This window comes from Vicia villosa, linkage group LG6, assembly GCF_029867415.1.
Source record: "Vicia villosa cultivar HV-30 ecotype Madison, WI linkage group LG6, Vvil1.0, whole genome shotgun sequence".
Lineage (NCBI taxonomy): Eukaryota > Viridiplantae > Streptophyta > Magnoliopsida > Fabales > Fabaceae > Vicia > Vicia villosa.
The window spans coordinates 122,892,199-122,915,120 of NC_081185.1; the positions used below are offsets into that span (position 1 = coordinate 122,892,199).

Genomic DNA, 22,922 nt, shown 5'->3' on the forward strand with positions numbered 1-22,922 from the left:
ATTGTTGACCTTGTTAATGTGATGCAAAGAGAAAGGTGTTTTCTTATTAGTGTGATCCCTTTGGGAGCAGAGAAATGCTTATTGTTAGAAAAGGAAAATGGGGCTTTAGAGGATTTGATGAAGGAGGGAGAGATGCCCTTTAAAGAGTGGTTCCATTGTCTCAAGCGTTGGGAACCAGGAGATGTTGATTCTAAACGGGTGGCTTGGATACGTTTCTATGGCATACCTTGTCACGTTTGGGGGGAGAAGTTTTTCAGGTTTGTGTCCTAGGAGGTGGGTGATTATGTTTCCATGGATGCTAATACCATGAACATGAAAACTCTGGAGGCTGCTCGTTTTTGTGTCAAAACAGATAGTTTAAGTCAGCTGAACCAAACGGTGGAGGTTTCAATCAAAGGCATTCTGTTTGCCATCAGCATGATTGAGGAGTTTAGATATGAAGCGGAACCGGTGGCAGACGTTGGTTCTGTGAGCGGGTCCGATGACTCCCTCGATTAGAGTGAGGATGAAGTCAATGAGCTTTTTGAGGAGGGGAAAAGTGGATGGTATGTTTGATAATAACGTGTCAAATTTTGGAGGTACTCTTTCATGCAAGTCAACCTCGGAGCCGGCGGAGGCAGTGGTGTCAGGGGATGATAGGGTGCTGGGTACTGTGCATGAAAAAGGTGATATTTTAGAGGATAAAGGTTGTGATGGTGACGGATCGTCTGCTGCCCTTGAGACACGCGCATATATGCTTTTAAACAAAGGGCACAAGGGGCAGAAATGTGTTGACCTCAATGTTTTGTCTTATACGGCAAAAAAAATCTTCTTTGTTTAATGGATAGCTGGCAACCAATTTAATGGGGTTTGAAGAAAAGGTTTTGGGCTAGAATGTGGGCCGAATGGTGGATGAAGGCCATAGCCCATTGGGGGTCACAGATTTCATTTCCAGTTTTCATGATAGGGAGGCCCAAGGTGAATTTGAAGATTCCTTTCGTGATGAGGAATCTAGGGATTCCATTTCTTCGTTCAGTCCCAATCCTAAAATTGCCGTTAAGCAGAAGAGTCAGGGGGAAATGGAGAAGTCCTTTGTTAGCGAAATGGCATGTTCTGGAGTTTTCGCGTCTGATTCAGATGTGGCTAGATGTAACAGAAGATTGAAGGGGAGCCCCAATTTGGATGTGGCGGCAGTGGTGTGGAACAAAGCTCAAGCTCTTGGTATCTCGGGAGGTGGGTCGGTATCACATCAGATTGAAGCAATCAGGAATTTGGAAGAGGCAGCTCATAGAGTCAGAATTTTGAAGGATGCTCCTAACAATATGGTGGCTCAATGATTGTTCTATCTTACAATCTGAGGGGGTGTGGAAGTGTAGTCAAGAGAAGGAGTCTTCGTGATCTTATTCGCTCTGTGCAGGTTGACATTTGTCTCATTCAAGAGTCAAAATTATGTAGCTTTGATTCTGTGAACGTTCGGTCCTTGTGGGGGGAGAAGGAATTGGGGTGGAGTGCTAAATGGGCTGTGGGAAGATCTGGTGGGATTATCACGATGTGGAAGGAGGGGTTGTTTGATGTGCTTTTCAGTTTTTCTGGTGATGGTCTTTTGGGGATTGCGGTGTCTTCGCAGGGGAAGCGCGTGTATGTCGTTAACGTCTATGCTCCTTGTACTCTGGACAAGAAGAAGGAGATTTGGAGGGTTTTGAGGGAGAAGCGCAATAGTTTTCGGGATGGTGATTGGTGTATCAGGGGTGATTTCAACGCTGTGAGTAATAGAAGGGAACGTATTGGCATCGGCACTCAATCTAACGTTGGACAAATTCAGGGGTTCAATGAGTTCATCTCCTCCATGGAGCTTATTGATCTCCCGGTTATTGCCAATCGTTTCACGTGGTTCAATTTGGCTGGTGATGCTTGTAGCAGGCTCGATAGGTTCTTGGTTTCTGAGGGGCTTTTGGAGCTTTGGGGTTGGGACAGGCAGGTGGTGGGTGAGAGAAGTGTTTCCGATCACTGTCCTATATGGATTAATGGGATGGTAAAGAACTGGGGTCCCAAGCCTTTCAAGTTGTTCAAGTGCTGGCTCAATCATGAAGGATTTAAACCGTTCTTGGAGGATAGTTGGAAATCTTTGTCCAACATTCGAGGCAGACCTGGTTTTATATTGAAAGAGAAGTTTTCTAAGCTGAAGAACATGATTAGGAGTTGGAACAGGGAGGTCTTTGGCATCTTAGATCTTGATGTCAACAAGGCTATTTGCAACCTGAACAAGTTGGATGCAGTGGTGGCTGACTTGGAGAGGGGTGTTGCTGTTGATGTTTGTGAAGTAAGGGGTGTGGCTTCTAAAGCTATGTGGGAAGCTGTAAATTACAAAGAGAGTATCTTAAGGCATAAGTCGAGATGCAAATGGGTATCGGAAGGTGATGTGAACTCCAAGTATTTTCACAGGGTAATGAAAGGTAGATGGAGGCGAAACAATATTGTTGGGCTCAATTCTATTGGTGGTATTCTGTCAGACGTGGACGAGATTAGAAATGAGATCCTTAATCATTTTGCTAATAAATTTGTGGAGTGTGATGATGTTCGTCTGGAGCTCGATGGCGTTTCCTTCAACAGTTTATCTGACAAGGATTGTGCATACTTAGAGGCTCCTTTTTCAACCGAGGAGATTAAGGAAGTTGTGTGGCTCGGGGACTGTGAGAAAAGTCCAGGTCCCGATGGCTTTCCGTTGGGGTTTCTGAAATCTTGTCGGAGTTTCTTAAGCAATGAGGTTGTTAATTTCGTCCATGACTTCCATAGAAGAGGCAAATTACCCAAGGCAATTACGGCCTCGTTCCTGGCCCTGATTCCATAAGTAAACAACCCCCAAAGAATGGATGAATTCAGGCCCATTTGTCTCATAGGTTGTTTATATCGTTTGCTGTCAAAATTATTGGTTGAAAGGTTGAAGAAGGTGATGGGAAAGCTGATTTCTTCTAATCAAACGACTTTTATTGAAGGAAGGCAAATGATGGACGGAGTGGTGGTGTTAAACGAGACTGTGGACTTCGCAAGGAGGAATAGAAGAGTTTGTATGATTTTGAAGATTGATTATAAAGAAGCTTACGATAGTGTCTCGTGGAATTACCTTAAATACATGTTCAGACGGATGGGTTTTCGGAACAAATAGTGTGGTTGGATGGAAGCAATGGTGTTCTCTAGTAATATCTCTGTTCTTGTGAATGCCTCTCCTACGGCGGAATTTGTTGCTTCTCGTGGTCTTCGGCAGGGGGATCCATTATCCCCGTTTATTTTCCTTATTGCTGCCGAGGGTTTAATAGGCTTGATGAGGAATGCTAGAGAGGTTGGGGGGTACCATGGGTTCCAGTTTAATCAACAGATCCAAGTTGACCTTTTGCAATTCGCGGATGATACGGTATTGTTGTGCGATGGAAAGGCTGAAAATCTGCGGTGCATCAAAGCAGTTTTAAGAGGCTTCAAACGTGTTTCTGGGCTGAGTGTTAACTTCAACAAAACTAGGCTGTTTGGCATCAATGTGGGGAACGAAGCACTTAGGGCATCTGCCAATTTCCTTTCGTGCTCAATTGGAAGCTTGTCGTTCAAGTTCTTGGGTTTACCGGTGGGAGCCAATCATCATAGGAAGGATACGTGGAGGCTAGTTTTCAACAACCTGAAAAATAGATTGAACTCTTGGCAGGGAAGGCATTTATCTCTTGGTGGCAAGGGAACTCTTTTAAACTCGGTCCTCAACAATATACCAATTTTCTGGTTATCTTTCTTCAAGGCTCCTAGGGTGGTGTGGGAGGAAATTACTAGAATTCAACGATCGTTTTTTTGGGGTAAACCGAAGGACGACAAAAGGAGGATGGCGTGGGTTAGTTGGGGCAAGGTTTGGTTGTCTAAGGAGGATGGAGGCTTGGGTGTAAAGAATGTTGAATTGTTCAATTTGGCTTTGATTAGCAAGTGGGGCTAGCGGTGTTTGGTGGATAGGTAGTGTGTTTGGTCTGATATTTTGTCCTTCAGATACGGCAGTAACAAGCAGCGTATTCATGACGACATTTCGAGTTATAGAATGCAAAAATCTTCTTTATGGTGGCGAGACATTGGGGCTGTTTGCAGGAGCAAAAGAAATGATCAGTTTTGGTTCTTAGACGATGTATCGCGCAATGATGAGGGTTCAGTGGTTTGGGGCAGCGGTAACGAGGTTTTTTGGTCAAAGACGCGTATAAACGGTTGTATTCAACGTTGAGTGATGTCATTTGCTTGGGGGAAGTTAAGGTGCAGGCTATTCATAGTGTTTGGAGGGCTAAGGTTCCTGAAAGAATAAATTGTTTCAGATGGCGGTTTATTCTTAATAGCATTCCTACTAGAGAGGAGTTATGGCGAATAGGGGTTCTTCTTGGAAGAGAGCAGTTGGTCTGTCCGTTATGCAACAGTGTTACGGAATCTAAAGAACATTTGTTCCTTTTGTGCGCTGAATCCGGTAATGTTTGGAAGTTGGTGTTGCATTGGCTTTTAAGAGAAGAGATGGACATTGGGGTAGGGAACATGGAGCTGGATATTATTGATCTTTTTGCTGGCTTTCTGGAAGTGTGTGTCCGTGCACCTTTTGTTTCCTTTTTCTAGCTGCTGATCTCGTGGAATATTTGGAGAGCTAGGAACGAGTTGATCTTCTCCAACAAAGAGTGGGATGTGTCGGGGTGGTGAATTGTATTAAATCCATGGGGTGTGAATGGTTTTCGTTTATAGCCAACAAAGGTCTCGAGTGTGATCGGGGCACTTGGTTAGCTAACCCGTCCTCTTTGGTGGGTTTTTAGGTAGATTCATCTTGGCTTGTTGTGTGTTTTCTTTTGTATTTGGGTTGGCACCCCTTGTGCTCTTTAATACAAAGTTGTTTATCAAAAAAAAAAAAGTAATTTTACATAAAAGTCCAAAAAGACAATGATCCAAAAGAGTTAACTCTAATATTTTATTTATAAATTTTAGACTATGGTTTAAAATATAAACAAAATAAAGAAAACTTAGTAGTACAACTAACACAATTTTTACTTATATTTTCTTTAATTATACAAAAAAAATATAATAACTTGTGCGTTCGCACAGATTTTGGTATAATTACCCGCGTTCGCACGAGTACTGGTGTCTTACTTGCAAGGTCGTCTCAAATTTTTAGAGATCCTTTGTTGGTTAGTTATAGTTTAACTATGGAAAAATAAATAGAGACCCTATTTAATAACAATTTAACTGAAAAATATTTTATGAGACCCTATTTAGCTATAATTTAACCTCGATAAATACGACATTGCTTACTTGTATATGGATTCACACGGATTCCAGTTTTATTACCCATGCAGTCATACGGGTATTGGTGTGTTAGACACATTTATTTCAAAGATATAATAAATATCATTAGCTTCATATCAGTAACATATCAATACCCGTGTATTCGCACGGACATTGGATACTCTCAGTTTGTCGAGATCTGGTGGATGTCCCGACCAAACTTCATCAGGTGTCTTCATACCTAACACTGTCGAAGGACATCTGTTTATCAGATATGTTGTTGTTGAAACAGCCTCATCCCAAAACACCTTCTTTAATCCAGTACTAGTCAACACGCACCTGAATCTCTCCAAAAGAGTTCGATTACACCTTTCAAATAAACCATTTTGTTGTGGAGTACCTGCAATAGTTTTATGCCTTGTAATACTAGAGGTAGCAACAAAAGTGTCGAATGCCTCATTGCAAAATTCAAGGTCATTATCGATTCTCAACCTCATGACCTTCTAGCCAGACTGATTTTCTACCAGAGTCTTCCAACTTCTGAAATTCTCAAAAGTTTCATCCTTAGTCTTCTGGATGAATACCCATAACTTCCTAGAATAATCATCAACTATGGATAGAAAATATCTTGTTCCTGAATGTGATGGACACCTTGCAGGCCCCCAAAGATCAACATGGATGTAATCAAGGGATCCACATGTTCTTTGTTTGCCTTTGTTGAACTTTACTCTACAATATTTTCCAAGTACACAGGGTTCACAAAACTTCAGCTTTTCGACTTTATCTCCACCAAGCAGATTTTGTTTCCCTAATTCGACCAGACCCCTTTCATTGGCATGGCCCAATCTCATGTGCCAGATTTCTGTCTTCGAAAATGGTTTCGTGGATGCAACATTTATCGAACCACTTACAACTTCAGCCTCAAGGGTATACAAGCCTTGTTTCTTCACGCCTCTCAAAACTTCCTTCGACCCCTTCATGACTCTTAGAATACTTTTCTCTCCTTGGAAAACATATCCTTTCTTGTCGAATTCACCAAGAGAAAGCAAATTTCTCTTCAAATTAGGAACATACCTGACTTCAGTCAACAACCTTATTGACTCATCTTGGAGCTTGAATCTCACACATCCAACACCTGCAATCTTGCAAGCTTTGTTGTTTCCCAGCAGTACTGATCCACCATCTTGATCACATAATTCCTCGAACAAGTCTTTGTTTGGAGTCATGTGCCAAGTGCAACCTGAATCCATAATCCACTCCTTCCTGGAGTCACTGCTCGAAACCACAAGGACATCAGATGATTCAAAATTATCTTGAACAATGGATGCATTGCCATTATCCTTACCTCCATGATCTTTCATGCGTTCAGGGCACACCTTTCTTGTGTGACCCTCCTTCTTGCAATGATAGCATCGAATGCCAGATGCTTCGCCGCTGTAAGACTTCGACTGGCTTTTACCCTTCTTCTTGTCGAACTTGCCATCCTTTCGTCGAGTATTAAAAACTAGGATGGATATTACGTCGAACTGGCCCTTTTCCATTAGTTTTTATTGTGAAAAAAGATTCAAAAGCGATTCGATGACATGGGAAAAGAAATTTGGTGTTGGCCAAGGGTTTTATTCGCATTGATTAAAAATGATTAGCGTGAAACGATTTTGAAAAGAGTTTGTTGTTGATCAAGCATTTGATTGACGTTTGTCAGAATTGATTTGAATGAATTTGAAAAAACAACTTGATGTTGATCAAGCGTTTTGAAATTTATTAAGATTGATTTTATTGCGCTTATATTTCATCTTATTAACAATATAAAAAGGTAAAAAAACATAAAATGACAATGGGTTCAAACATACATGGAAAAGTATTCGCAAACAACAAGACTTTTGAAATTGTCCTTGAGTAAAAGATCCATACTTTCTTATTTTGAAAATTGTCTTATTTTGAAGAATGAACTATTTCTAAGAGAAAGACTATTTTTATTTTACTTTCTACGTCATTTGATTAAAAGGAAAAAGATTTATGTGAAAGTTATTTAGTGGAATAAAAAAAGGAATAAATATTAATTGAAAATAATTCATTTTGAATATTAATTATACTTACTTGTTTTGTTTGAGGATGATTTATTAATTTTAAAAACTAAGCTAGCAATCACTCAATTAAATTAATTTTAATTAAATAAAATCAAACAAAAAAGTAAATCAAAAAAACAATTTAGAAAATAAAATAAAACAAAGAAAAGACAAACAAATGCCTAATGCTAACAGACTGGGGTTCACCAACAAATTGGGGGGCAAGCTCAAAGAGGCACCCCTCCAAGCCCAAATCAAAAAGCAAGTAAAAAGGGGACACAAGTTACATAAGCCATATTACAGAGAAAAAAAAAACATAATTCTCTGACTTGTAATCGGTTACACTATATCGGTAACCGGTTACAACTATTACAAAATAAAACCAGTTATACTAACTAGTTACGTCTATGATGAACTTTTAGTTTTTTTAGTTTAGAAGTGAATCTTGCCCAGCTGTAACCGGTTACACCCACGTGGTAATCGATTACAGCACTTGAGTTATCAATTTTTCACTTAACATTTATCTCATCTCTAATAGACAATTTTCCTATCATGTATAGGATTTTTAGTTGTCTCATTATCTCAAAATATATAAATTTATAATCTTAAATGAGTTCGGATTCTTCTCTCACACATTTGTACATGTGAAACTTCTGGATTAAAAGTTAAAAACATAAGAGAATTTGAGACTTTAGTTATGTAGGGGAAAGAATATGTTCAAGCTTATTTGTCTATGGTTCCTAAAATTATGAATCATATGAAATCCTTTGGTGACAAGGAAGAAGATTGTTGGAGTAAGTAGAAAGCTGCTCACAAGTCAGCTAATTTAACGGAAAATGTTGATACAAAATGTAAGTATTTTATTGCTTAATCATCCAATTCAAAGTCAGCTAATGAAATTTGGTATATCGACAATGGTTTCTCTAATCATATGTCCAGTTCAAGGTCTTTATTTAAGGATCTTGATGAGTCTGTAAAGAGTGAGGTCCGACTTAGTGATAAAAAGCAGATTCTAATTGAAGGGAAGGTAAAATATATATTTTTGTAGTAGTATTGCAAAATTAATGGAAACCGAGGTGAAATACACATAGGCCATTAAAGAGTTAGCATGTGTTGGAAAAACCAAGTATTGTGAAATGACAAAACCAATTATTATTATAATTACAAATAAATTAGATTAGAAAAAATCTGAAATATAAGTTGCTTATTTGTATTATTCAAATTCTTATTGAGTATATAAACAAAACACAATTTCATAAAAACTTAAATTAGAAAGATAAAAAGATGTCTGATGCATGATGCCTGTAGGACTTACAAGTGAATCCCTTAAACTAAAATGATGGTTTGAGGCAACTATTAATCTCTAAATTCAATGCATTGAAACATGATGAGTTCATGGATAAGAAGTGTTGGCTGATTCATTTTCATCCTCCATTATTGAATTAGTCCCAGCTGGAGTAGTAACTTTCTTCTTAGAGACTCGATATGCACCTAAATACGACATCTGCATTAAATTTGAGCTAAAAATTCAGTCACTATATTTTGCATAAAAGTAGCATGATTTTCAACTCCAGATACAAAAATAAATTATTATAATTAATTTAATGTTTTTTTTACCTTGTGAGGATGAAGAATTGGACTGATGCTAAACTCCTCCATCATCCATTCACTTTTCACAAGTTGTGTTCCCTCCATCTTCCAATACTCAAAAGTGAACTTACTCCCTACGAAGTAAATGCTTCTTCTGAGAGAAACTTCTTTTCTTTTTTCTACAACTCTCCATTCACCATTACCCGCTCCTCTTATTTCCATGTTCTCAAACCTAGCGTTCCTCAAATCAAAAAAATAGTACCTCCTATCAGCAAAAGAATTTCTAGTATCTGCAAAAACAAAATTTATTATCAAGATTCACAACAAAAAGTATAAAAAATTGATTAAGTTGCTCAAAGAACAATTAGAAAATTTCGAATGGATCATAGAAAAATTTTATTTTTTTTAACAAGACACAATGTTCATAAAAAATATTCAAGGGAAAAAGTAACATTGAATATAAATAAAGTGCTTTTTTACTTACCAAATGGTAGCATCCATGGTTCAGTTTGGAACACATCAAACTGAAGAATTCCATGAAGTGGAAGAGGTTGCTTGGAGATCTTCTTTCTCAGATAAAAGCTTATGAGATCATCATCTGTGGGATCAAACCTGTATCCAACAGGCAATTGAGAAACGCAATCTATTGAATCATAATCAACATATCTGTTCATAGCCATGGATATCACCAAAAAGTGTTATTCTTAGATTTAAGAGAAGAAAGAACTATTTGGATGTGAATATGTGTGAAGCAAAAGCTTCTTTCTAGGACTAAAATTTATAGGTAGAAGAAGGCATGTAGTGCCTTCAATATTGCAAATGCAACAGAAAAGGGAAAATCATAACTCTAATACTAATATGTAAAGAATTTTTAAATTCTAATTGACTATATTTGTTTTCTTCTTTATTTTATTTTTTACCTAGTTTACAGAAATATATTATAAATTGTATAGAGTTTAATTATAAAATAAAAAATTCATTTATTTAAATATTTACCATAAGCATATTTATTTCCATTGCATTGTGTATTATAGGAAAAAATTCAAGCATATAGAAAATTTATATTATTATATTCAAAAATTGTTTTACAAACTTTTTTAAAGATTTTTTTTTGTGTAAGCGAGATATATTGATCAAACGGAGAACTAAGGGTTCTCCAACCCAATTACACGAAGAGAACGGGGATTACCCGACAAAAAGAAAATTACAAACCAATTACAACTACGACAAAAAATGCAAAGATCCTTGCAAAACTCGTAGAGAGAATAATTGGGACGAGTAATTTTCCCGCAAAAAGACCACCTCCAAACCAAATGCTTAATATTCCACACGGTATTATTCACATTCCATTCTTCCTTCCGAAAACAAACACCATTCCTCACCAACCAAATAATCCAAGTGGTGGCAAGCCAAACCAAACCTAACTTCCTAACTTTAACTTTTTTACTTCTAAAAAACAAGTGCCAATCCATAAAATTCGACAAACACTCGACATCTACTCTATCCCCTTTACCAACCCAATTAGCTATCTCACTCCAAATATTTTTCACCACCAAACAACTAAAAAATAAATGGGAACTAGACTCCAATGAATTATCACAAAACGAGCACTTTAAATCATCCAAAGGAATAGAAATACCTCGGTTCTTCAACAAATCTTTCACCGGAAGTCTATCGCGAAAAAGTCTCCACCCGAAAGCCTTGATTTTGAGCGGAACTTTTTTAAAGATTTTAAATCATGATTAATGTATAAATTAAATATATTTTTTTTCCATTCCCTTGTTTTTATTTTAAAATAATTATTATATTCATATCTAAGAGAATTAACATCTTGAGTAAAAAGCAAAGTAAAAATAAGGAAACAGTTGAGCAAGAATTATATTATTAAAATATTAAATATATTATATTGTTAAAAAAATTCAATATAAGGAAACAGTTAGAAAAAATTCAATTAATTTAAAATTATTAAAATATTAAATATATTATCACGATGTAACGAGAAAAAAATAGTGTACAAGTGAACAACTTAATTACTAACAATACATTTACTCAAGAAAAAAAGAAGCCAATACCACTAGTTAAAGAAAACAACTTAATTACTAATCATTTTAATAGATAATTAAAATCATCTACATAATATAGGTTTAAGTAAAATATTGCAATCAATCAATATTTAAATTTTTTTAATCTTATTCGACTTTGCTTGGTTTATTTTTCTAACGAAATTTATTCAAATATCTAATACTTTTTTTAAAAAAACAATAAACTAAAGGTATTTTATCTATATAATTATAAATGTTGAAGAGAAATAGAAGCTAAAAATAAAATTTATTAAAGAAAAGTTATATTTTAAATACAAGTTGTGAGTGAATGTACTAGTAGATAAAAAATAATTGTTGTTGAACTCGAAGAAAATTAATAGCAAGAGAAAGAAATAAAAATTTATAATTTATGTTGAAAGGAATATTTTTAAGAGTTAAGAGAACTTGAGAATAAAATTAAAAGAGTGAGTATGTGAATATTTTAAAGTAATGACTTTAAAAATAAATGGTTAGATTATTGACTTTTTTTTATTTTTTTAAATAAGCAATGGAATTAAATGGAGCAAAAGGGATGCTCCACCCCGAAACAAAACGGAAAGCTCCTACCTCTCAAAACACTCAAGAGGTAGAATATTCCAATAATAAAAGTTACAAAGATTCACCTTCTTATAAGATTTTTGACTTGATAATTCAGATTCTGAATTTGATTTGTTGCTTCTTTAATATCTTCTTTCTGACGTTATTCGTTTGAATCAAAGGCTTCTAATAATAATGATGAAGCTTGTTCAGAGTTCAAAGTCAATCTCTTTTACATCTGACTATTGTTTGCTTTTGATGACGCCAATATTCAGACTTTACTAGTCTTGAGAGTTTGTTGGTCTCCAGATTCAACATGTGCATGGCTTCAGCTTCTGGTGCATATTAATTTGACTTCTTTTGAGTCAAAATTATTTTCTTTTAGATCTCCACACTGAACAACCATTAGAGAACAAAATTGTTTTTCATACAAATGTACTTGTTATCATCAAAACATCAAGGATTAGTTGACGAACCAACCTTGTTCCAACATTTTATTGATATATATAAATCTTTTGTGATAACCAGATGATACCTTGAGAATAATCTCTAAGTATCTAAATACATAATACAAAACTAATATGCTTAAGAACTTTCATCGCTAAATTTTTGTTAGAGATTTCTTGGTTTTGCACAACAACCATATATCATTGCTGACTAAATAAAATAAAAGCGACACATTTAATTAGGGACATAAACTTACTCCCACTGAACTTGTAAAACCCAATAATCTTTCATAATATACATCTCAAAACCAAATGAGACAATTACTTTATTAAATATTGTGGTATCACTAATGAGACAATCTTATTAACTCATAAATGGATTTTATTTGTTCACAAACCATAAACTTTGTATCTATTGACACAATATATTCTCCCGTTGCACCGTATTGTATATCTTAATGTCGCCATTAAAAAATACTAACTTGATATTCATCTTATGAAGCTCCAAAATTGTAACAAGTATCACAACTATCATAATGGAGTCCTTCAATAATATCGAATAAAATTTGTAACGCCCCATACATATCATTGCCTAGGATAATACGTATATCGCATTAATTGGTACATGAAAGTCATACATAAGCAATAGAAAATAGATAAGTATAGTACAAGTACAAATGCCGAAAGTATCATGGCCAAAATACACATATGAGGTACTAATACATAATCCCAAAAGATACATAGTCGAATGATACAAAAGAAGATACATTGCCAAGAAACATTGCTGCAAGAATAAGTCATTTTATCGTTGCCTTTGTCCTGCCTCGAACCACCTGAAAAATAATAATTAGAAAGGGGTGAGATTACTAAATCTCACTGAGTCTCCCTATCTTAAGGGTTCACTCGGTTCTATAGGGTGCATACAAGCAAACAGATCCACCGAGGATACGGAGTTTTCCTCACGGTCGGGTATAAGTACAAAAATGGGGTAATATCACCATTGGTAGTCCCATAAATAACCAATGAGGTTAACGAAAGAAAACCGGAATACAACCAACACAAACAAGTATGTAGTTGCTAATACAATAGCGTCACCGTGACTGTACCAACTGTTAGGTGCCAAAAAGTGTTCATATTTAGTTTAATTAATGGCACCTTTCGACCGTTTTTTATCGAATATTCGTACAATTCCCTGAAGTTTTAGATAATTATTTATAGTTTATAATTTTAAGCTTTCTTTTAATGATAATTTGTGTTTTAGTTGTGATCTTGTAGGTTTTAGCCATTTCTGGGAAGCTTGGAGCTTGTTTTGGCCTTAATTGGAGAATGCTGGGCAGAAGTGTGCGCGCGTCGCGCGGAGATATGGGCGCGTCGCGCCCTGGGCAAGATATTTTGGAGCTTCAAGCCAGAGAGTTGCACGCGTCGCGCGCATGGGCGGTTTATATTTCTTAAGTGTAATGGCGCGAAGCGCGCTGGAGGGCGCGACGCGCCCTGGACAGAAAACTGTTTATCTATTTAAGGAGTAATTGTTTCATTTGAGCTGCTTCTTGATTTTTTAGAGAGCTCATAAACCCTAAACAATGTAGCAAACTAAGATTTGAAGATTAGAAGCCTTGATCGTCGATTAATCGCCTTTGATGCTTGTTGATCTTCATCCTTTACTTCTTGAGCAAGCTACCATTCTCATGGATAGCTAAATCTCTTTTGTATCAAGATAAGATGTAATCTTCCTAGCTTTTTGTATGTTTTCTTGTGAATATATTATGTATGAACATGTGATGATCAATATAGATGGTTTAGTTTGTTAAGTAAAGATTTTCTTTGGTATAAGTGTTTGAGACATCAATATTTGTATCTAGATCTAACTTTATCATCTATCAAACTATAAATTGCAGACATGGATTTAGCGTTTGATGTTTACTTAGTATCGGTTTTAAAACGTTATTTGTATTGTTTAAAGGGTGGAGAAATCGTCGGTTAAACAATACGGTAAATCTAACTATATCATTGCGGACACAGATGATATAGGCGTCGATATGTAATTATGTTGATCGTTACCAAGTTCATATACGTATATTTATAAGGAGACATACAAATTTAGGTCGATGAAATCGAATCTTGATACATTTTCTTTAACTTAGAACTTTCATTACTTTACTCTTTGCTACTAAAAGTGTTGAATGATCTTTTGCAAACCCAAACTTAAAGTAACATTAACTCACGACAAAATAGGCTATAGAACGGCGGTGATATCGCAATAATCCCTGTGGATACGATATAAACGAAAAGTACACCACAATACTCTTTCAACAAAATGGAGCCGTTGCCGGGGATTGTTGTTTAGATATTGCAAGCATTGCAATAGTTTGTTTTGTATTGAGTCTTATAATTAATTTCTTGTTTCACAAATTATATTCCTTGTGTTTGTTAATTTGCTTGGTTAGTTTTTCAGATTACAGTTTATGCGAGGACGTATACCTGCAGATCAACTCCTTTTTGATCCTGAGATTGAGAGGACTGCTCGTAGAGAGAATAGCAAAACTCGTAGGAGGAGACAACTAGCTAGGGAAAGAAGACAACAACAAGAAGCATCTTCTTCTTCAACTCTAGTTGAAAACTTGGTTGAGGAAGAAATGGCTGCGGATCCTCCACCTCGAGGGCCATGTGTTAACAGCCCTCGTCTCAATGCACAATTTGCTCGTAATCAGGCCAATGGAAGAAACTCCGAAATGAAAACGGGGTTACTTCAATTATTATACCAAAATCCGTTCACAGGGGCAGATCACGAGGATCCATTTACTCATCTAACAAAGTTCTACGAGATCGCCGGAAGAATTGGTGCTCCGGAAGACCAAGAAGAACAGGTGTTTAGGAGACTCTTTCCTCATTCCTTAATTGGAAAAGCTAAGGAATGGTACCTTGATCAACCAAATAATGTCATGACAAATTGGAACGAGTTAGAAGAGAAGTTCTTGGATCGGTTCTTTCCTCACAATAGGTTCATGGAAGCGAAAACTTCTATTGCGGTGTTCTCTCAAGGTTCGAATGAATCTCTCAATGAAGCATGGGAGAGGTTCAAGTCCATGGTTAGAAAATGCAAAGGTCATTGGTTTGATGAATTGTCTCAAATCCATATCTTTAGAAATGGACTCCAACCTCAACCAAAAACTCTTTTAGATGCTACCGCGGGTGGTTCGTTGATGTCAAAAACTGCTGCAGAAGTGATTGCTATCATTGATAGAATGGCTTTGAATGATCATCAAGGGCAACACAACCGTAGTGCATTGCAAAGAAAACCGGGAGTTCTTGAATTGAATACTAGTGATGCAATACTTGCTCAAAACAAGTTATTGACACAACAAGTAGAATTGCTCACTCAACAAATGTCAAAACTCCCTCAACAAATCAAAGAGATAAATGGGAGCCCCTCTAAGAATCAACAGGTGATGTGTTGTGAATTGTGTAGGGGTGACCATCAAACTGGTTTTTGTCCTCCACCGGGTGAAGAGGTGAATTATGTGTCTAATCCTAATCAAGTTTATGGTGGGAGACAACAACAACAACCTTACAACAATAACCAAGGTTACCAACAAAGAGGTAATCAAGGTTATCAACAAGGATGGAGGCCGGATGCGGGTCCATCGAATCGTCAAAATCCTTATCAAGGTGGTTACAATCAACAACCTCAACAAACAAAGCTTTCAATCGAGGACACTCTTAGCCAATTCATGCAATTGCAAATTGCAAGCCAAAAGAGTACGGATGCCGCCATAAAGAATCTTGAAACTCAAGTCGGGCAATTGTCAAAGATACTTGCCGATCAAAACAAAGGTCCTTTTCCGGCTACTACACAAGAAAATCCTCGTGAGCATTGTAATTCAATTCTAACTCGTAGCGGTAGAAATATTGATATGGGTGTAGGAGAGATAGTTGAGGAAGAAATTGTTGAAAGTGAAAAAGATAGGGTGATTGAAGTAGAAAAAAATGTTGAGGGTAATTTAGTTGAAAATGAGAAAGAGAAAGAATTAGTGGAAAAAGAAACTCTTGAGAAAGTTGTAGAAAAAGAGAGGAAAAAATTGAGTGTGAGTGAAAAAGGGAAGATGAAAGATGATTCTATAAAAGTGAAGAAATTACCTTACCCTCCCGGTCCGTCAAAGAAAGAAGATGCAAAGCACTATGCTCGGTTCTTGGACATCTTTAGCAAGTTGCAAATCAATGTTCCTTTTTCCGAGGCATTAGAGCAAATGCCGATGTATGCAAAATTCATCAAAGACATCATCACTAAGAAGAGAAGATTCTTGGATCCGGAGGTAGTAACGGTGAGCTCTTGTTGTAATGCGTTAATTCAACGCACTACTCCGATAAAATCAAATGATCCTGGGCGGGTAACCTTACCGGTGTCTATTGGAAATGTTCACATAGGCAAAGGTTTGGTAGATACCGGTTCTAGCATTAATTTGATCCCATTGTCTATGGTGAGAAGATTAGGAATCAACGATTTGAAGCCGACAAGAATGACGTTATCATTAGCGGATAAATCCACAGCTCATCCTCATGGAGTTGCGGAAGACTTGCTTGTCAAGGTTGACAAATTTTGGTATCCTGTTGATTTTATTGTCATAGACATGGAAGAAGATCTTGAGATTCCATTGATCTTAGGAAGGCCTTTTATGAAGACGGCCCGAATGATGATAGATATTGATGATGGCTTAATGAAATTAAGGTACCAAGATGAAGAATTATGTCTTGATCTCTTTGAAGCCATCAAGCATCCGAGTGATGATGATGATTGTTTTAGAATCGATGCTACCGAAAGGGCTATTATGAAAGTGGAGAATCAAATGCACTTGTCGAATCCTCTTGAGAAGACTTTAATGGAAGCTCTTGAAGTTCTCACCAAAGATCAAGAGAAAGAGATTGAAGATTGCTTGAGAAATTTAGAGGCTTGTGATGAGATGAATCCATTTGAAACTCAAATTGAAGAGTTGAAGGATGAACCTAAAGTTGAAGAGCAAAAGGTTGAGTTGAATGTGTTACCATCTCACTTGAAATATGTGTTTCTCGGTGACAATTCTACTAAGCCGGTTATTATTAATAGTGGTTTGTCTAACAAGGAAGAGCATCGATTGAAAGAAGTTTTGATAAAGAATCAAGAAGCAATAGGTTGGGTTTTATCCGACTTGAAGGGCATTAGTCCGGCCTATTGTATGCATAAGATTATGTTAGAAGATGATTTTCGGCCCGTGGCACAACCTCAAAGGCGATTGAATCCAACCATGAAAGAAGTTGTTAGAAAAGAGGTTGTGAAGTTATTAGAGGCGGGGATGATTTATCCCATCTCCGATAGCGAATGGGTGAGCCCGGTGCATGTGGTTCCTAAGAAGGGTGGGTTGACGGTTGTGAGAAATGAGAAGAACGAGTTGATTCCTTCGAGAGCGGTGACCGGGTGGCGTATGTGTATTGATTATAGGAGGTTGAACCGAGCAACAAGAAAAGATCATTTTCCATTACCTTTTATGGATCAAATGTTAGAGAGGTTAGCCGGAAGAAATTTCTATTGTTTCTTGGATGGTTATTCGGGATACAATCAAATATCAGTGAATCCGGCGGACCACGAGAAAACTGCTTTTACATGTCCTTTTGGCGTTTTCGCATACCGAAGAATGCCATTTGGATTATGTAATGCTCCCGCAACATTTCAAAGGTGCATGCAAGCTATCTTCTCAGATTTGATCGAGAAAAGCATCGAGGTGTTCATGGATGATTTTTCTGTGTACGGGTCGTCATTTGACTTGTGCTTGAAAAATCTTGATGTGGTGATGGAAAGATGTATTGAAACAAATTTGGTTCTCAACTGGGAGAAGTGCACTCTCATGGTAACGGATGGGATTGTTCTTGGCCACAAGGTATCTTCAAAGGGGCTTGAGGTCGATCCGGCAAAAATCGAGGTTATTGAAAAGCTTCCCCCTCCGGTGAATGTGAAAGGCATAAGGAGCTTTTTGGGACATGCTGGGTTCTATAGAAGATTCATCAAGGATTTCTCCAAGGTCGCAAAGCCTTTGAGTAATTTGCTCAACAAAGGTATGGAATTTAATTTTGATGAATCATGTCTAAAAGCTTTCCTAGAACTTAAAGAAAATTTGACCACCACACCCATAATTGTCGCTCCTAATTGGTCGCTTGAGTTTGAACTCATGTGCGATGCTAGTGACTATGCGGTTGGTGCGGTCTTAGGCCAAAGGAAGAACAAACAATTTCATGCTATACATTATGCGAGCAAAGTTTTAAATGAGGCACAGGTTAACTATGCCACTACCGAAAAAGAATTGCTCGCAATTGTATTTGCATTGGAAAAGTTTCGTTCTTACCTCATTGGTTCTAAAGTGGTGTGTTATACAGATCATGCCGCAATCAAATATCTTCTCAGCAAGCCTGATTCAAAACAGAGGCTTATTCGGTGGATTCTTTTGCTTCAAGAATTTGATCTTGAAGTGAAAGATAAGAAAGGTACAGAAAATTTGATTGCGGATCATTTGTCTCGGTTAGTGAATACCGAGGTGACAAACAATGAAAAAGAAGTGAGGGAAGAATTCCCGGATGAAAAACTGTACATGGTACAAGAAGTTAGACCCTGGTTCGCAGATATGGCTAATCACAAAGCATCTGGCTGGATACCAGAGGATCTAACTTGGAATCAAAGAAAAAAGTTTTTGAACGATGCAAATTTTTATGTTTGGGATGAGCCTCACTTGTTTAAGTTGAGTAGTGACAATCTTTTGAGAAGATGTGTCACGGATGAGGAAACAAAAAGCATTTTGTGGCATTGCCACAATTCGCCTTATGGTGGTCATTTCAATGGTTTGCGTACGGCCACAAAAGTCCTTCAATCGGGATTTTGGTGGCCTACTTTGTTCAAAAATGCTTACCACCATGTTGCCTCATGCGACAGTTGTCAAAGAACTGGTGGAATTGGGAAAAGAGAGGAAATGCCCCTCCAAAGTATTGTAGAAGTAGAGGTATTTGATTGTTGGGGCATTGACTTTGTTGGACCATTCCCTTCCTCAATGTCAAATGAATACATCTTGGTAGCTGTGGATTATGTGTCTAAATGGGTGGAAGCGATTGCTTCACCCAAAGCGGATCGTAAGACCGTGATCAAATTTCTGAAGAAAAATATATTTTCGCGGTTTAGCTCGCCAAGAGTGATAATTAGTGATGGTGGATCTCATTTCTGTAATGCCCCGCTTGAAAAAGTATTGGAGCAATATGGAGTAAAGCACAAGGTAGCTACTCCATATCACCCACAAACTAATGGGCAAGTTGAGAGGACCAATAGAGAGATTAAGAGGATTCTTGAGAAAACTGTGTCTAGCTCTAGGAAGGATTGGTCAATGAAACTTGATGACACCTTGTGGGCATATCGGACCGCTTTCAAAGCACCGATCGGTCTTACACCGTTCCAAATGGTGTATGGTAAAAGTTGTCACCAACAAATTTGGGGTATGACAGCTAGCTGTCGCACGCTCGCGAAAAATGAACAGAGTCGCCACCAATATATTTATCCCATAAGGGAAAGGAATATCAGAAAACCTAACAAAGGAAGGAAGAGGGTCTTGCGACCAGAGAATCTAAGTGCGGGAGTCGGTTACGCGAGGGGAAGGTGCTAGCACCCCTCACGCCCATCGTACTCGATGGTATCCACCTATGTTTGTTTCTATCTAAAGGGTGTGTACTATGTCTATGTCTACATGCGAAATGAATGCAAAATGTAGGGAAAATAAAGAATTGTACTCGCACGGGCCCTACCCCGCTGCCTACGTATCCTTTTCAGGAATCAGAGTTACCGTAGTTCGGCTCACGATTTTCTGTTTGTTTTTTGTGTTTTTTAATTGGGCGGCGTTAACGCTCGCGCTCTTGCATAAGGGGACAGCCTAGGATGCAGTAGAGCGGAGATAACTTGCCCTTAAGAAAAGAGGGAAGAGAGATTGGTTTGTGTCTTTTAGGGTAATTCCATGATGACGAAAACCCACTACAAGGCTTCGCATCACTTCCTCACTTTGTTTTAAATCTGAACATTTATTAGTATTTTAAGTGTTTTTGGTTGGTGTTTTTTTTAGGGAATTTATTTGTGACTTAGATCATACCAAAAGAGTTTTGTTTTTTTGAATATTTAGAGAACGCACATCGAGGCCTACGCCACAATCGTTTCTCTAAATAGCGGTTAAGAAATACATCGAGGCTTCACACCTCAATCATTTCTTCTCCACTAAGTAAAGGAAATACAAAAAGGAGTTCTTTTGTGAATATTTAGAGAATACACATCGAGGCCTACGCCACAATCGTTTCTCTAAATAACGGTTAAGAAATACATCGAGGCTTCACACCTCAATCATTTCTTCTCCGCTAAGTAGGAAAGAACATACATCGGGGCCTACACCCCAATCATTTCTTTCCTACTATGAAATATAGTAACGGTATGATCTTCATCGGTATTTATTAAGTATTTTAAAGGTTGAAAAGAAAAATTAAATGACAAAGGGATTAGGGTTAAACCTCAGGGTCGATTCAACTTCTCTACCGCGCAATCCTTTCCGTCTCCCTCTCTCTCAGCGGCGGCGATCTTCTCCGATCATCTCTCTCTCATCTCCTCCGTGACAACAAACAACGAAACAACTCCCTCACTTGTCTCAACTCTCGGTTCTCTCATGCTCACTCTCTCCGCACAACTCTCACTCTTCGCTCCGCCCTCGCCTCTCTCGTCTTCGATTCAGACTCGCTTCATTCGCGAATCGATTAGTAAACGCATTGTGTTGTTGAGGATGTATGAAGAAGATGATGATTTGCGTTCTCGTTGTTGTTATGAAGGTTGAAGATGCGTTGTGATTTCAGAGAGGGTAAAGATGACGAGTTGATGATGACTTCTGAAGATTGCTGATTGAAGGTTGTGGAAGCTTCTTGAGGATGATGAAAGAAAGATGAAGATTGAAGATGGTATTGAATCGGATCCAGAGTTTGTTACAAGGTGAGTTTCCTTTTTTCTGAATTCTCTTCTTTTCTGTTACGCTCTTCTCTTCTGTTATGCTGCTATGCCGAGTTTGAATTGTTTTTGTGTGATGAAGATTGGTGGATGTGAAGATTGGAGGATGGTTGCAGAGGTGGTTTTGAAGATGATGAATGTTCAGAGATGATGAAGAAAATGGGGAGAATGAAATGAAGTAGATGGAATTGTGGAGAAATGGGGATGGTGATGAATGAATTGGAGGGAGAAGAATGAAGATCCAGAACCGTGAAGAGTGAAGGAGAGCTTGTTATATAGAGATGAAGAGGATTGGTTTTCTGAAGGTTAGTTTTCAACTTCCCATTCTGTTTTGATAGCTGTTAGTGTAACTGTTTTCTGTTAGTTAGTTAGGAGAGGTGGTTAGGACAGTTAGAAGGTTTGGAAATTAGTTATGTGACAGTTGGTTAGGTTTTGATTTCTGTTACAAAGTGGTTAGAAAGTTAGAAGTTTTGTAACTGTTTAGTGGTTAGTTTGTATAGTGAACTGTGTGGATTTTGTACGAAGTGAATGAATGTGAGTGAATATTAGAAATAAGACGTTGTGTATTGTTGGAATTCGAATGGCTTGAAACTGAGTTGATGGTGAACTGTGAGGTTATTTATTTTGGAAATTTCTGTTGGAGTTATAGCTACTGATAGTAGTTTGAATATGGCAGGTTTATGACTTATTTGATTTAGGAAGATGGCTTGGGTATTGGTTCTGGTGTGGGTTATGTTTTCATGGCAGGTTTGATCATGGTTTTGTATGGATGAAATTATTTGATATTTCTACTTTTCTGTTGCAGTATTTGTCTCTCATGGTGTGAACATGGTTTGTGGTTTGAACTGGACTAACTCAGGTGAATTGATAGTGGATTGTTTTTCTTTTTGAATGTATGTGTGTATGTCTTGTATGTATGGCTTTTGGTTCGAACCGCTTTTCTTTTAGTGAACCGAATTGATGCGGTTTATTTTGTTTTTTCTGCAGGAACCATTTTTCTATGGTGAAGTGCATGCTCCATTCGATCTTTGCAACAGGTTGTATGGCTGATTATACACATGAGTGTGGGTCCAAAGTATATGGAGCCAAATGGAATTGTAAGGCCGCTGCTAGAAGTCATTAAGCATAACCTTTTATTGAAGCTGACTTTTGTAATGTATTTGAATTTTGTTGTAATGGTTCACCTTGTAGTGGGACTTGAAATGAATGTATAGACACTTGAATTTTGTATTGACTGATACCTGAACCAAATGAAGATGAAGTTTTGCCTCTTTTCTTTCCAAATTTGAATTCTCTTCATGCTTCAATATTTACTATGAGTATAAAGTCTTTCAAAAGAAATTACCCATACTCCATCTTGAAATGAGGAGATCCACATGACTTAGTCAGCAGAAGTCAACCGCCCTAGGTTGACTTGTTGACCAAATGTCAACTTATACCAAATGGGTTTATCTTTAGATTTCTTTCCTTTTTCTGAATTTAAATGATCAATTGTCCTCTATTTCTCTCGATGCTTGATATCAAAAGAATTTGCACTTTAAACTTCAAATCTGCCATTAACCCAATATCTTGTCGTGGAAGAAACAAAACTCGAACAATGGTTGCCCACACGGAGATGAATCAATGCCCCAACTCAATTCATAGCATCGTAACTTAGGTCAAGCAATAAGTCATCTGAACAAATGCCTTCCAGAAGACATGTACCTATCACAATCTTGATTAAGTGTCAAACAACCCTTTTGAGAGAATGAATGACCTTTTGCCAAGGCTTAGATGAAATCCCACTTGTTTCGAGACCCTTAATCCTGTGCTTTTAGACATTTTATTTTATGAATGAATGTAAGGCCATGCAAATGCCCTGATGGGGGTATGCAGATGAGATGGGAAGTATAAGCCAGTTAAAATAAGG

The 22,922-nt window shown here is 37.4% G+C and overlaps 1 protein-coding gene across 1 annotated transcript; it reads right to left on the reverse strand.

Annotated features, from left to right (window-relative positions):
- Positions 1-8,715: 8,715 nt before the first annotated feature.
- LOC131614570 (NAC transcription factor 47-like) lies at positions 8,716-9,592 on the reverse strand. Its single transcript, XM_058886138.1, has 3 exons — positions 9,397-9,592; positions 8,940-9,202; positions 8,716-8,826 (listed from the first exon to the last, which is right to left on the reverse strand). Exons 1-3 carry the CDS (start codon positions 9,590-9,592, stop codon positions 8,716-8,718), a joined length of 570 nt encoding a protein of 189 aa, XP_058742121.1.
- Between the last annotated feature and the right edge of the window lie 13,330 nt (positions 9,593-22,922).